Below are 15,781 nucleotides of genomic sequence, written 5' to 3' on the forward strand. Positions count from 1 at the left end.
GAGAGCAGAGCATCAGGACAAAACCTTCACACGCTGGGGAGGTGCAAGTGTGGAAACTGGAGTTCACATCCCAGAAACCCATGGAACTGCCAGGTAGGTGTGACGTCCCACTTGTAATTCCAGCCCTGGAAAGCAGAGATGGAATCCACAAAGCAAGACTGGCCATATCAGTGAGCTCCAGATTTGACTGAGGGACTGCCTCAGTGAGGACGGTGGAAGAGCCATCATCCCTTCCCAGTTCAGTTCAACGTCCTTGCCTGGGGTTCAAACTGACCAAGTCACATTCCCAGTATCAACCTAAGGCTGCCAAATGCACTCAGACACATGTGTATACACCCACACAAATATGTGTACACACATACAAACATGCCTACTCACACATGCACACACACACACACACACACACACACACACACACACACACACAACACTGTTGGGCACAATCAACCCGAGCCTTAGCTAACACAACAGCATTGGATCACAGTTTAGAATGCATGCTGACTCTAACCCCGCCCCTCATGTGTATGTTTTATGAAGTTCCATCCAAACTAAATGTGCTTCAACCAAGAATTCTTATCCTTCTCTAAACTAAGAAAGGATGCACAGCTCACAGCCGGTGCCTTTTATAGTGAAAATCACCTGAGATCTGGTTGGGAGGGCATGGGGTATTAAGGCCCTTGAACACAGGTGAGAGCTTCTTCTTCTTTTTTTTTTAAAGATTTTATTCTCAGTCATGTGTATGGGGCAGGGTAATGTGCACGCAAGTGCAGGTGGCCAGAGAAGCCAGAAGAGGGAATCCAATCCCCTGGAGCAGGAGTTACAGATTGCTGTGAGCCATAGGTGCTGGAAACTGACTTGGGTCAAGTCCCGTTAACTGATGAGCTAGCTTTCCATTTTTGTTTGTTTTATTGTTTTGTTTGCTTTTTGAGACAGAAGTCTCAGTAGCCCATGCTGACTTTAAATTCATGATGTAGCTGAGAATGACCTTGAACTCCTGATCCTCCTGCCTCCAAGTTCCCAAGTGCCAAAGGACAGGCTTGTACCACCAAGTAGGTATGACATCTTTTCATTAAAAGATTCTTGGAACCTAGTATATAATAGCAAATTTCATCTTGAAAGTTCCTCCATTTATAACATTCCTATTCCCAGAGTGCAAATGGGAAATCTCTGGTCCCTGGGTGGGTGAGGGCACACAAGGGAAAGAGACAGGACAGCTGAGGCACACATACACCACACACACACACCTGGTTCAGTTCAATGCACTTGTTTTCAGCTCTAATTGACCCCATCACAAGCATAAGAGACAGAGGTGGAGCGAGGGGTCGGGTTTGCCAACCACAGGGCCTCACGTCCACACCCTGAAGAGTAGCCCTGGGCTGGCTTCCATATGCTGCCATCTTTTAGTGTCTGGGTGTCTAGTTCCCAGCTGAGCACAAAGACACCCCCTGCAGACAGTGCCAGGCAGGGCAGAGGGCGGCCAGTGCCATGTGATTGAAATTCGGGCTATCACTCCTATTAAGGAGTCATTACCACGGTGTCACCCAGAAAGTGGTTACTGTAATCCCAGACTGTCAGCCAGGATAACAGAGGGATACATTAAAACATCAGCCACCAACTATAAATCGCTATTCTATTATCTTTTATTGCAAAATGATGAAATAATGACCACTTAGAGCTGACAGGTGGCTGGGCTGAGACAGAGTTATGCTTCAGGTTCCCAGACTCGCGCTGTCTGCAGAGCCCTGCTGGGCCGCTGGGCCCGTCACTATCTCACCTGTATATTTACACCTGTGCACACTGGTTTTATGGACACTGCCCTCTTCCTCTTCAGGCAGTAAAACAAACATTTAAATTCTCAGAGGAAGCAGGAGGCAGAGCCCAGCTCGGAGGTCACCTTGAAACTGCTCCACCTGAGCAGTGGGACCAGTGGGGGCAAGTCCAAGGAAAAACCACAGACAAGCATACTACACCACTGAGGCCCTGCCTTTCGTGGCCACCAAGACAACTGCCTTGGAAAAAAAGGAAGGGGAGAAAAATGCCAAAAACAGCTTTCTCATCTTAGCCGGTCCCGGCATCTTCCATCAGAGAGCCAGCCTGATCGCAACACACGGAAGGACAACCCGAGCTCAGTCCAGCAGCCCCACTCCCAGCTAAGAATGAGCTCTTTTCCAAACATCACTCATTGTCCCTCCAGTGTGGGGACCATGCTAGAGAAGTCATAAGGAACCTGGAAACACATCAGCCTTCAACAAGTTCAAGGCTCAAAGGGCGGATTAGGCAGCTATGGAAATGCTTGCATTGCTCAGGAACAAACAGCTTTGGGAAACTGGGGAAGCAAAAGCCTCCTAGGATGGACACACAGACACATGCTCACCTCTGTTCTTCTGGATCATCTGTGCCTAGGAGCAACCCCCACCCACACTGCCCCAGTTTCCTAGCATGCAAAAGGCTTGGGCAAAATCCCAGACAGCACACAGCTGAGTGATACCTGTGAACAGCCCTCCAGACCAGGGCAACTTAATTAACACAACATCATCCATGCTGAGGAGAAAACTCTGAGTGTCAACTAAAACAGCGTGATTAAAAGTCAAGCCCATAAAAATCCCCTGTGAAGAAAGTCACTGTCAGCAGAAGAGACAGCTCTCAACCCACCGTGTCACAGCTCTCACACGCACTGGCCAAGGCTCCTCCCTGGCGGGGTAAACAGATTAATAAATCATCGCAGTGATCCTGTCCTGATGCCTTCATCTTCAAAAACAGACACCATTGCCTCGGGGCCAGGTTTCCATTTCTTGCCCACAACGACAGAACTGAATACAGCTCTGACAGCATGCCTCTAAGAAGCTGTACTTGGCCTGCTCTGCTGACAGCTACGTCAACCTGCTACCCATGCTCACAGGACCAGCAGAGAGCTGAGAAAAATTAAACCAGCATTGTGCAAAGAAGTAGTTCAAAACAAGCCAGTAGAGGCTGGGGAGGCAGTTCAGAGTGCTTGCCACGCAAGCATGGAGACATGGGTTTGGATCCCCAGCACCTAGGTAAAAAAAATCTGTCACCTCTGGGCTTGAGGTGGGCACGGGGGGATGGTGGAGATAGAAGAACTTGCTACTGGTCAGCCTAGCCAAAAAGCAACAAGCACCAGGGAATGAGGGGGAGAGTGATAGAGCAGGGCACTCTGACCCTCGCACGTACCCCTGCACAACAGACACACACACACACACACACACACACACACACACACACATTTGTACACATATGCACACGCACACTCACCTCATACCTGCACAACAACAATAATAATAAGCCTTTAATGCAGGACTGTTGGGAAAACAACCCACAAATGCCTCCTGCAGCTCCCATCTACTGACATCAACTAGGCTCAGGTTTCCTGGCCAATGGCCATCAACACTGACCAAGCTGGGCCAACTCTATGCACCCCAGTCTCCCCTAAGACTCCCCTAAGGCTCAGTTCTGAGGTTGGGAGCTGACCTTGTTGGGAAGTTGTCACAGTGGTAGGATCAGGCTGACACCACCTCAGCCAGACCAGAGAGGGCAGGCCAGCCCTCAACATGAGTGCTTCTAAGGCTGGAAAACTCAGATCTACAGAAGGACAATGGCAACTTGAACCCTGGCTGGAAGATGACACAGGAACTTATCAGTCTCTATATGTTAGCACCTACGCAGACTCAGGTGCAGTGGACACTCAGACATCTACCCAGTGAGCGCACCCTGCTTCATGGGCAACTGCTGGAAACCAGATGACTTACACTCGAGGTGCACATCTCTGCATATGGTGTGCAGAAGACTTCAAGGTCACAGAGCTGAGTGACCTTCCTGAGATCCAGGGTTTGGCCCATGTGCAAACCACAACAAATCCGGCACTTAGGCCCATAGCTGGCCCTCACTCCAGCTGGAAAGCAATTCCTTGACAAACTTATAAAAGGGTGATCAAACACCATCAACCCAAAGCAAGAGACACTGGAGAACAGAAGCAACCAACCTCAGGCCCTCCCTGGTCGCCAGGGACTGGCGGGTCACTCCCCATACAGTGAAAACCCAACCTTGGCAACAGCCAAAGACTCTGCTTCTGTCAGGCCCCACTTTAGGCTGATCCTAGGAGTGGGTACTTCTGGCCTCGAGGGGAACTGCCCTCCTCCTGCAGGGACACAGCCAGAGCTGAGCAGGGGTTGCCCTCTGTGCACGCCGTCCCTCGCTGTCTGCCCCAGGGACCCATGAGCGGCAGCAAGACTGAGAGAGTCAAGTGTACAGTATGGATCAGTCTGGTGAAGCAGGGGTCCAGGAGGTGTCAGGGCCTTCCTGTCTGCATCCCTTCCCCGCACGGCTCTGAGGAGTGAGAGCCGTCAGGACTCCATCCTCACTACTCTGGTGTTCCAAGTCTTTTCTGAGAGTAGAGCTGATTGCAGTTCTGAGACCGCATCTCCCACCCACCCCCACCTCCACCACATGCCAGTCACACACATGTATGGAGCCAGCTCAATACATCAGAGCACGCCCAGACAATCTAGTAGCCACACATAGACCCCGCAGCCCCAGTAACCCCGAGTACAGCCCCTTGGTACTGGCGGCTCCTTAACCTCACAGCAGATCTGCCTGAGCCATTGCTTATGGGAAAAAGTACCTCACACATCTGTGTCACCTCAGAAAGTCAAGGAGCATCTTAGCCATCTGTCTCTACAGGCATGTGGCCGGAGCACCCAGCCAGCCAGTGACCACAACCATAGCACACACTAAGTACCCACCAAGAGCATGTCAACCTTGTACAATACAGGTGCAGGCGCACACCACACAGAGCAAAGGGAGCGTCCCTTTACTTAACTGAACACAATCTCCTCTTTCGTATTCAGGAGCCAGGAGGAAGCTGGCATAAAAGGTCGGGCGGACTTCATCACTGGGCCACCACTGGCCTCTGCTGCTTGCAGTGAGCATAGCAACGAGCAGGAAGAAACCAGAACAAGCAAGCTCAGGCATCACCCTCAGGACCCTCAGTGTCCGGCCACCACATGCTAAACCAAACACTTTCCATTCCACTGACTCCCAACACACAGCCTCAACCAAAGGCAAATCAAGACCGCTGCCCAAGCCGAGCTGGCTGGTTGTTAGTTGTTTTTGCTCTTTTGGGAACCCACCATCCAGCTCCCAAATAATCACACATGGATGCTTATTCTTACTTATGAATGCCCAGCCCTAATTTGGCATTTCCTTAACTTTAAATTATCCCGTCTACCTTTTGCCTCTGGGCTTTTCCTGTTCTCTTACTTCTGAAAATCTTACTCCGTGGGTTGCTGTGTAGCTGGGTGGCTGGACCCTGATGTCCTCCTCCTTCTCTGGCTCCTTCTCTCCCTTCTCCCAGATTCCTCCTTCTATATACCCTCTCTGCCTGCCAGCCCCACCTATCCTTTCTCCTGCCTTGCTATTGGCCTTTTCAGTTCTTTATTAGACCATCGGGTGTTTTAGACAGGCAAAGTAACACAGCTTCACAGAGTTAAACAAATGCAACATAAACAAAAGTAACACACCTTAAAATAATATTCTATTACACAGGCTGAGTTGATGTGGCTCCCACCAGCATAGGTCACCATGCCTAGGAATAAGCCTGAATCTTGGATTACCTGGACAAAGGTCTGTGTCAGGGCTCAGGATAGCTGGCCAGCAGGGGGCAGTGAAATCTAAGTGTATCTGGGCTTCTGGGACAACTGAAACCCAGAGTAACACAAGGTCAAACCCAAGACAAGGACATAAGCAGCGTCAGAGAACTGTCCCTCACAGCCACCGGGTATTCCACAGGGGTCACCCATCTGTGACTCCCAGGACTGGAGATCTTGGAAGGCCCTGCTTCCAACCCGGCAACCTAGATCCCATGCTTCCGAGTCAGGATCGCCAACAGGGAGCGGAGCATGGGCAGTAGACCTGATCCAACTCGTCTCTGAACGCAGAGCTAAACAAGGGGACACGGAGGGAGAAGGGGGAGGGTGTCTCTGTGCTGGCTTCAGAGAAGGCTGCTGACCTAGAGCACAGGCTCACCTCCGACACCTCCTCACCGAGGGCTGTGCGTCCTGGTGGCCAAGGGAGAGAAGACTGCTGACCTAGAACACAGGCTCACCTCCGACACCTCCCCACCAAGAGCTGTGCATCCTGGTGGCCAAGGGGGAGGCTACACTCTCCATGCACCTGCCTTCTCCCCTTTAAAATGAGGACTCGCGATCGCTGCCCTCCACAAGAGGAGGACAAAGATGAGATGAAGGAACATGCTTCTTTCATTCCTGGCCCTCGGAAGCCCCTCTCCAGAGAAGGCAAGTTATCACGGCTGCCGTCACCATTCACAGAAACTTATCACAACACAAGGTTTTCATGGGCCTCTGCACGCAGGAGAAAGAGAACGTCAAGAGAGCCCATCCATCCCTACAGGGCTGCTGCCAAAGGCAGAAGCCGCCGCGCCATCCCCATCACTGTCATGAGACAGAGAACAGACCTGTGTCAAAGGCACAAGGCCAGCCCCTGCCTGTGCTGAGACGGCCCTCGTGGGGTCACACAGAGCCACGTACAAGATTGACAACATGGACTCCTGTCACCAGCACACTGGCCTGGCACACCTTTCCAAGGTATTTGCATAAGCCACCTGATAACATCGTGTCAGACACACTTCAGTTCCCATGACATAGATTTTGCCAAGGCTTTGTTTAGTCTTCTGACCTCTGGGGCCATTATCTCCCTCAACTACCCGTGTTTAGTCTGGGAAGCCTCAGAATGAGCCATGCCAAGCCACACAGAATCACCGGCTGGATGGCGGCCAAGGTCAGAGAGCAGCATGTTCACAGCCAGCCTGAGGCTCAGCACCAGCTATGGCGAAAGCAGCCACGGCAGAAAAGGAGCCATAGTGACCCGAGCAAGAACTCAGAACAGCCACGGTCCGTCCCTTCCACTGTCACAGTACCAACTGTCACAGGACCGTTTCCTCGGCCTCAGTTCACCTGCTGAGGAGCGAACAGCTCAGAGTCATCAGAAGCCATCTCTTGCAAAGTCAAACCTGGGCTCCTCACTGCCCCCTGAAGGCCAAGTATGGAACAGCAGGGAAAGGCCCCTATGGCCTCTTCAACTCTTAAAGCATCCTGGGAAGGCCCACAGGACACAGCTGTCCACCTGACTCACCACCACCACACCAGCCCCAGCTCCCCTCGCTCTCACACTCTGACCCGCCTTGCTGGGCGCATCCCCTCCCTGCTCGTCCCGGTGCCCATTTCTTTCTCGTCCTGACCTCTCAGGGGCCCTCCTCCACGGCCCTGCCTGAAGCAGGTCCCCAATCCTTCTGCCTCTTCTGAGAACATTTCACAGCTCACGGCCTATGTTACTGCTCTTTGTGCCACTCCAGTGGGATGGAGGCGTTCTCTCCTCTCTACCTGAGAGGTAGCCTGAGGTGAAGGCAGCCAAGAGGCTCCCTGGGGAACATGGACCCAACTGGTGACATGCTACTGCCAAGTCTGAGGGCAGAAGCACCGATCTGAGTCCATGCTCTGCCACCCTCCATGTGGGCAAGTCATTTTACTGAGTCTGGGCTTCACCACCTGTGATGGTCACTCTTGACTGTCATCCTGAGTAAAGTGAGAAGCATCTAGATTGGCAAAGCACACCTCTGGACAAAGGATGAATTACAAGCAGCGTTTCTCAAGCCGTGAGTTGCGACCCCTTTGGGGAGGTCAAATGGCCCTTTCACAGGGGTCACCTAAGACCACTGGAAAACACAGGTGTTTACATTACAATTCATAACAGTAGCAAATTACAGTTATGAAATAGCAATGAAAATAATTTTATTGTTAGGGGTCACCACAACATGGGGAACTGTATTAAAGGGTCACAGCATTAAGCAGATTGAGAACCACTGAACCAGGGGAGATGGCCCACTCAGAATGCAGGTGATGCTCTACCATAGAACTAAAAGTCCAGATGAAAAAAGACATGGAGAGTAAGCCCATGAGGATAGGCATTCTCTCCCCACTTCCTTTCACCATGAGAGGACGGGTGTTGCCAGACATCCCTGCCATGATGCTCGGCCTCACCACAGGACCAGAATCAGCAGGTCACTGAACCGAAAATTCCAAAATGAATCCTTATGCTGTCGTTCCCAGGTATCTTTGTCATGGCGATGAAAGAGAACACTCCATCAGTTGGAATCAGTAACTTCACTGTTCCGAGACCCCAGAGGCTCCCTGAAAGCGGTGGGCCCCCACATCCCTGCACCCCATTGTAAGCACATCGACTGGTGGACACCTGGCTGGACATAAGAGACTGTCTGGAAACAGTGTCCCTCCACTGAGACAAGCTTTGCAGCAGCGACCTACTGCTCTGGCCGTGCGTGTGTGTGCCGAGATGTGTGCGCCGAGATGTGTGTGCCGAGATGTGTGCGCCGAGGCCTCACGGTCTGGGCTGCACAGGACAGACCCAGCACACCTGTGCCCTACCATAAAGCAGTCCCTACCCACGGTCAACAGAACCCACCTCATTGAAGATGATCCTGGGCGGCTGCCTGGACAGCTGATTGGTGGACTTCACCATGGTTTTCCATGTCCTCCCAAAGAAGTGTTTGTAGGTGACATCGAAGAGAGACACTCGCAGATGGCATTCAAGCTCCGACAACATGTCTAGGATTCCCTAGGAGACACCAGAAAAGGAGTCCTGAAGAGACACCCCATAGCCACTATGGGAACCCTCTGGAGGGCTCTGGGCCATCAGCACCTACCCCATATTCAGCTACCAGCAGCTCAATTTCCTTTTGGCCATGGCCTCTCTCTACAGCAACTGGTCTTGGTGGAGTTATAAATCATGATGCTCAGCCTGCTCTGGCAAATCGGAACCCTGAAATGCCCTAGGATGGCATAAACTTAAGACACATCCAAAGGCATTAGGACACCAGAGGCCAAGCCATGTCAGCCAGACACAGACCTAGGGCTGCTGGCCGCTATTCTGTTAGCAGATGGGACCAAGAGCTGAAGGATATGGTCCAGGCTGTCTCACTGTGAGACTCTGGATCAAACCACACCAGGGCTGAGTCTGTGACACGTCTGTTACGTTGTGTAATAAACCTCCTCTGGCTTAAGCCATTGGGATGATGTCTTCATTTTGTGCAGCCATGTTAATTAAGTCCATCCTGATAGAAGTGGGGATTAAATCAACCTGTCAGAATTATTCTGGGATGTTAGTACAAGAAAAGCAGAGCTCTGATGTGTGAGAAATCATGTCTACGAGCCCAGAAGAGACAGAGCCTTTCCCACAGCCTGCTACCCACTGTTTCTGTTTTAACCTCTAGTTCCTTTGTTACTGCCTTCAACTGCAGTTCTTGGGTGACAGTCCCCTGCTTTTCTCTCGTTCATTCATTCAACAAACCTTCCCTTCCCACCTGCTGCTTCTTCTCTGCCAGCTGCGGTTCTAGGCACCAACGACACCAGAGGAACAAAGGAAGAAAACGCCTAAGTGTTTCCGTAAAGGAAAATCTAGCCACGCTAGCCAGGGAAGGGGCTCCCGGAAGACAGCATCTGGGCCGAGAACTAAGAGACCATGGGACTGGGGACCTGGGGACAGGGAGCCAGCAGAGGGCGCAGCACAACACCAGGCCCTGGGGCAAGAGAGCGGGATTGTGGGGGACTGAGGTGCTCGATTCCTCCCTAAATCACTGTATTTTTTCATCTTATGTGTCCCTCAACCTCTGGCATCTGGAGAATCCCTGATAAGAGATGCCCCATGACCTCCCATACAGGCCAATTCTCAGAGATTGCCACTGCCTTGCCTCTGAGAGCATTTCTGACAGGCAAACCTACCCACCACCCCCGAACGCTCTCCTCAGCCCTCACACAGAACCTCCGCATCCCAGGACCAAGACCGAAAAAACTGGACAGTCCTTATACCACAGGGATCAGTATGGTTACACAAGCTGGCCAGTCCTCAGCTGCTCAGCCTGACCAGACCTTCCCTGTGACTTTGAACCTCCCTAGGGTCCAGCATGGACCTCCATGTCCAGGTCTGCCCACTCTCTCAGCAGCTGTTTAAGAAGCCTTCTCGGTGGTCCTCATCTCCTGAACTCAGCAAAATCCCGGGAACCGTCTACACCATGGAGCCTGTGCAGCTGCAGCAGGCTGAGCAGGAGGCGGGCTGCACAGGAGCAACCCTGGCAGCCTCGTGGAGCCCTGGGAGGGGCTGTGCTTGTATCCCGACAGAAGGAGCAGCCACGGAAAAAGCACCAACCCAGTGACTCAGGACCTGGAGAAGTGCCACAGTAAGGGGATCAGGGACTGGACAGCAGTTGGGAAAGGGTGGTCAGAGGTCACAGCTTCCATCCATGCAGGAAGGGCCAAGGGGCAAGTCACAAGGTGGCTGGTGAGGAGAGGACAATTCAGGATCTGTGCTAATGGAGGGGCCACATGGAGGGGTCCAGAGGCAGGACACGGCCTGTGAAGAAGCAGGAAGGAAAGAGACTGGCTACCTTAGCAGACCCAGCCTTCCCCAGATCCAGCTGTGAATGCCACAGCCCTGGTGCATAACTAGTGGATAGCTGGACATTTCCTGTGTAGAGCAAATGGGAGAAGTGGTGTTACCTGTAGGGATGAGCATGGTGGGGTGGGGCAGCACCACAGTCCTCTGCCTGCAGCCTCCTCACTGACCCTTCCCTCCAGCTCTTGCCTCCATCCTCTCCACATCTGCCCAGCCACTGCCCCCACATTGCAGGCCTCTGCTGACCACAACCATCCCGCCTTCTCGACCCCGCCTTGCATCTCCCGGAGTCTGCCCAGGACTCTGGTCCCAGCTGCAACGGGAGCTCAGCTCCCCACTCCATCCTCAGGATCCCACCAGGCCTGACACAAGCAGGTGCTCAGTTCCACTCAGACATTTCCCATTCCTCCTTGTGTGTTTTTCTTGAGATTCCCAAGGAGGAAGCACACGTTGCACAACTTTCTTTTCTACTCCATTCACAAGAATTATTCTATACATATATATATACATTAAAAATAATGTAAACATAGTCAGGCATGGTGGCTTAAGTCTGTAATCCCTCAAATTAAACCTCAAGAGGTTAAAGCAGGAGGATCTTAAGTGTGAGGCCAGCCTGAGCTACACAGTAAGGCCTTGTCTCAAAAAAAGGATGAGAACAGGGCATGGTGGTACATCTTTAATCCTAGTACTTGGGAGGCAGAGGCAAAGGCAGGCAGATCTCTCTCTGTTTAAGGCCAGGTTGGTCCACAGAGTAACAGGACAGCTGGGGCTACATAGTGAGACTCTGTCACAAAAGAAAAGAAAAAAAATCCTCATGTAACATGAACAATCTCTAAGACATGTTGTTTCTAAAATCATTTTTTTTTTTTTTTTTTTGGTTTTTTGAGACAGGGTTTCTCTGTGTAGCTTTGCGCCTTTTCCTGGATCTTGCTCTGTAGACCAGGCTGGCCTCGAACTCACAGAGATCCGCCTGCCTCTGCCTCCCGAGTGCTGGGATTAAAGGCGTGTGCCACCACCGCCCGGCTCTAAAATCATTTTTAAAACAAGGTACAGATTATATATATTTTATATATTACATATAAAACCATTTACATTTAAAGGAGGAAAAGGAGCCAGGTGTGGTAGCATGTACCTGTGTCTCAACTCAAGAACCTGAGGTAAGAGATCAGGAGTTTGAGGCTATTCTGGGCTACACAGTGAGACCTTGTCTTAATAATAATAATAATAATAATAGGAGCCAGCCAGGCAGTGGTGGCATATACCTTTAATCCCAGAACTCAGGAGGCACAGGCAGGTAGATCTCTGTGAGTTTGAGGCCAGCCTAGTTTACAGAGTAAGTTCCAGGACAGCCAAAGCTACACAGTGAAACCCCACTTTGAAAAACCAAAATAATAATCACAATAATAATAATAATAATAACAACAACAACAGGAGCCAGAGAGATGGCTCAGTGGTTAAGAGCACTTAATGCTCTTACAGAGGCCCAGCACTCATACCAAGTGGCTCCCAACTGCCCATAACTCCAGTTCCAGGGGATCTGATGCCCTCTGCTGGCCTCCACAGGCACCTGCACACAAATGGTGCACATAAACTCATACAGACATACATACATAAAAATGAAAATACATACAGGTATATTTATTGTATTGCTTAGACCTTATGAAGTGTTAGACAGAAGCCAGACAATTCTGGTGGTATCTGAGATAGGACATTGTTGATAATTCACTGTTTTTGTGTTTCTTGCAAATTTCAAATTCTGTAAAATTACTTTTCTCAAACCAAGGAGGGAGGGTGGGCTTTCCTTCATGAAACTTCTGAGAAAGAGAAGGCTGTCAATTCTCAGATAGGATGGCCAGAGCCAGCTCTGGCAGGGATCAGTCCAGGGCCGGCCCTGGTAAGGAGCAGTCCAGGGCCAGTGGGAAATAAGTAGCTCCAAGCAGCTGGCTTCCCTCATGCAGGTTCTGCTCGGCTTCTGTGAAATGAGAGTGCTATTGGAGCCCCCTCACAGGGCTGAGAGTGAGTAAATCAGCATGAACAGCATGCTAAGAGGCACAGCCGTGGCACAGCAAACATCTTGGTACCTAACGCTGTAGCAAACACAGGAGGCACCCACCAGAGGGCTTGGAACTCTAACTGCTGACAACTAGCAATTAAGTGTCGATCCTATCACAGTAGTGCAGACAACGGACTTCCCAATCAAAGAAACACCGCACCTTTCCCCAGCAGGGCTGGCTCCTTGGACATCCCTGCAGGCCAAGTGTTTCAGAAGGACACAGACCACATGAATGCCCTTTGAGTGGCTGCCTGGTCACACTAGCTCACACAGGCCCCCTGAAAGCTGAAAAGAGCACACATAAGTGCAGGGATGTCAGCACAGGCCTTCGGGTTCACCTGGCTGGTGGCATCCAAGCACACAAGGCTTCCACAGTCTTGGCAAAGCTGCTACCCAGAGCAGCATCCTCCCAATTGTAACCTGAAGGAGGACCACACAGGGCCACACACAAAGCATCTTCCTATACCTTGGCTCAGAAACAGCCCAGAAAGACTACCTGTGAGTCTGCACTGTGGCACTGTGGGTAGAAATGCTGACCCAAAGCCCCAGGTACTAACCGAGTGGCCGAATGACGTGTTTTGTACTGCCAAGTCCAAGGTAACAGGCACAGTGGTGCAACCCGGGGAGATAAGTGAAAATCAATGTTAATTAGAAGCCTCATCTCAGACAACAGCAACTGACAATCAACGGAAAATCTCATTACCTGCTTAATTAGAGGCCCATCAAGCCACTTCAGGACACACTGGAACGCTGTGGACTCCTTCCCAAGCTGGCGTGCTCTCTGTGGGTGGGGAGGGACGAGTGTGTTTTGGGTGAAGGCTGTGTGCCAGTCATCCATGCTGCCCGTCCAACCTCACTGGGGCCTCCAGGACTCCCTGCACCATCTGTAGTAAAATGAAGGCAACAGTGATCAGCCCAGTGCTCACCTGACTCTCCCGGGGGAGCCTCCACCGCCAGAACCCCACACGTGGCAGCCCAGTCCCACAAACCCCAACGCAGCTGCATTGCTGACCTGAACCAATGCCGCCAAGGAAATATGCCAATCAGACACAGTTAGCCTGGGCTCAGTGACTGGTTTAAGAAGGGGGCACGCAGGGCTACTTTGAACAGATACATAGGTTAAGCACTGGCCAGTGAGTGGCAGATGAAGCCCAAGCCCTAAAACATTCAGAGAGTGTGAACTAATGGGAGCCAGTGAGCTGCCAATCTCAGTCTCTGCTGGTTCTGCACAGAGGGAAATACGGGCTTGGGAACAGACATTGCCAAAGGCAACTTGGGAGCAGCTACCTTGAGACACGCATAGAAACGAAGGACAGAAAGAGCAGGAGGCAGAGCCACTCAGTCCCAATGTTATCACTAGAACCCTAAGGCCACTCACCCAGAAGGGCTGGGCTATTTGGCAAGGTCTCTTGTTGCCCAGCCAGCATTACCAGCTTCTTAGGATCTCACCCATCAGGTGTCACCCAAGCTTGTGAAGCCGGACAGGGTCACCACCTTCCCTTGCTGTCTCTTCGCGTGACAGATGGTGGTAAGAGGCCAATTCTAGGCACTGCAATGTCAAGTGTGAGGAGAGCGGTAGGTGTGGCCTCTAAGAGCGGCCGGCCCTAACACCGCCACTGCTCCTGGTGTTTCCACCCTGGTGACATCTGCACTGGCGGGGCACAGGCCACAGTGGGCAGCCCTGAAAGCTCTGTGGCTCCCTGCCACGTTTGTCACCACAACAGTGGAAACACCAGCTTCACCAGAAAGAAAAAGGTCCTTGGCAGAGGCAGGGAAGCTATTAATTTCACTACATCTGGACTGCTGGGCACACACAGCTAGACGGTGAGGAAAAACACAGAGTAAAGCACGTTCCATGTCCGCTGCAAGCCGCAGGCCGCTGGGCATCCCAGGGGAAAGCCTGCTGGGGCTGCTGCCTGCCCAGCCTGCTTTTCCGTTAACACCACTTCAGTGGAGAGATGGCTGATAGACTGCCTCAGCTTCAGCAGACACTTCCTCCAACACGGACAAAGTGAACCCGTTGCTGCAAGGAAAATTAGTAAGACTAAGGAGTTTTCAAACAAAAAACTGAGTTAGAAACATCTGTATCCTCCACTGCCAACCTGACTGCATCATACTTCAAGACCTGCCCTGTGAGCAGGACAGGGACAATATAGATGCCATCCTCAGGGAGTATGTACGTACATGAGTGGTATTTTGTGTGTGTGTGTGTGTTCTGACAAATAAAGCTTGCCTGGAGGTCAGAGGGCAGAGCTAGCCACTAGTTAACCATGGAAGTTGGGCAGTGGTGGCTCACGCCTTTAATCCCAACACTCAGGAGGCAGAGACAGGAAGTGATAAAGGCGAGTGGAGACAGGATCTCATCCCTTTCAGTCAGAGGATCCAGAGAGGTAAGAAGTCACTGGTGACTGCTCCTCTGCTCCTCTGATCTTTCAGGTTATTACTCCAATAGCTGACTCCTGCTTTTTATTGATAAGACTAATTAGGTTCATGCTTCATATATGTGTAAATATGTGGAAGATCTATGAAACTCAGAATGCTAGCACATTCCAAGTGACCAACAGCCAGTGACCACAACAGTTCGAAACCCTTTGAGAATGAAAGATCCTGAGGCAAGAGCTGGTGTGTAAGAAGTCGGATGGTAGGCCGGGCGGTGGTGGCGCACGCCTTTAATCCCAGCACTCGGGAGGCAGAGCCAGGTGGATCTCTGTGAGTTCGAGGCCAGCCTGGTCTCCAAAGCGAGTTCCAGGAAAGGCGCAAAGCTACACAGAGAAACCCTGTCTCGAAAAACCAAAAAAAAAAAAAAAAAAAAGAAGTCGGATGGTGGGCAGGGGCTCCACGTAAAACAGTATGTGAGAAACTGTCCACACGGTGCTTGCCTGTTATGCACAATGTACCATGTCCCGTCCCAGCACCCTGTAAGCCAGGCATGGTGACACGCACCTGTAATACCAATAACTGGGAGGCGGCAGGAGAGTCCACGCAAGTCCAAGGCCTGCCTGGTCTACAGTTAGTCCAGGCTAGCCAGAGCTATATAAAGAGACCCTGTCTCAAAACAAAAACAACTACTGCTAGGGAGGGAAAGGAAGCATCCAAGAGCAACACCCACCACGGGACCCTCCTCTTACCCAGCGGGGTTGGATTTCCTATGAAGGCTTCAACCAAGACAGCAGATGAAGGAGGAGCAAACGCCCAGAACAAACTGTCTCCTAGTAAGCCAAGGAAAACACT

At 51.4% G+C, this 15,781-nt stretch overlaps 1 protein-coding gene across 8 annotated transcripts in view; it reads right to left on the reverse strand.

Moving 5' to 3' along the window:
* The window catches only part of Nphp4 (nephrocystin 4), a 91,725-nt gene that overhangs the window by 70,228 nt on the left and 5,716 nt on the right, over positions 1-15,781 (reverse strand). For all 8 annotated transcript variants that reach the window (XM_052718739.1, XM_052718736.1, XM_052718740.1 and 5 more), the window contains exons 2-3: positions 13,254-13,434; positions 8,512-8,664 (exon numbers count right to left, since the gene is read on the reverse strand). In XM_052718739.1, the coding sequence (XP_052574699.1) occupies positions 8,512-8,664; positions 13,254-13,388 (288 nt within the window). In that variant the 5' untranslated portion in view covers positions 13,389-13,434. The remainder of the gene's footprint in view (positions 1-8,511; positions 8,665-13,253; positions 13,435-15,781) is intronic.

The sequence above is a fragment of the Peromyscus californicus genome, unplaced genomic scaffold (genome assembly GCF_007827085.1).
Source record: "Peromyscus californicus insignis strain IS unplaced genomic scaffold, ASM782708v3 Scaffold_5__1_contigs__length_169319896, whole genome shotgun sequence".
Lineage (NCBI taxonomy): Eukaryota > Metazoa > Chordata > Mammalia > Rodentia > Cricetidae > Peromyscus > Peromyscus californicus.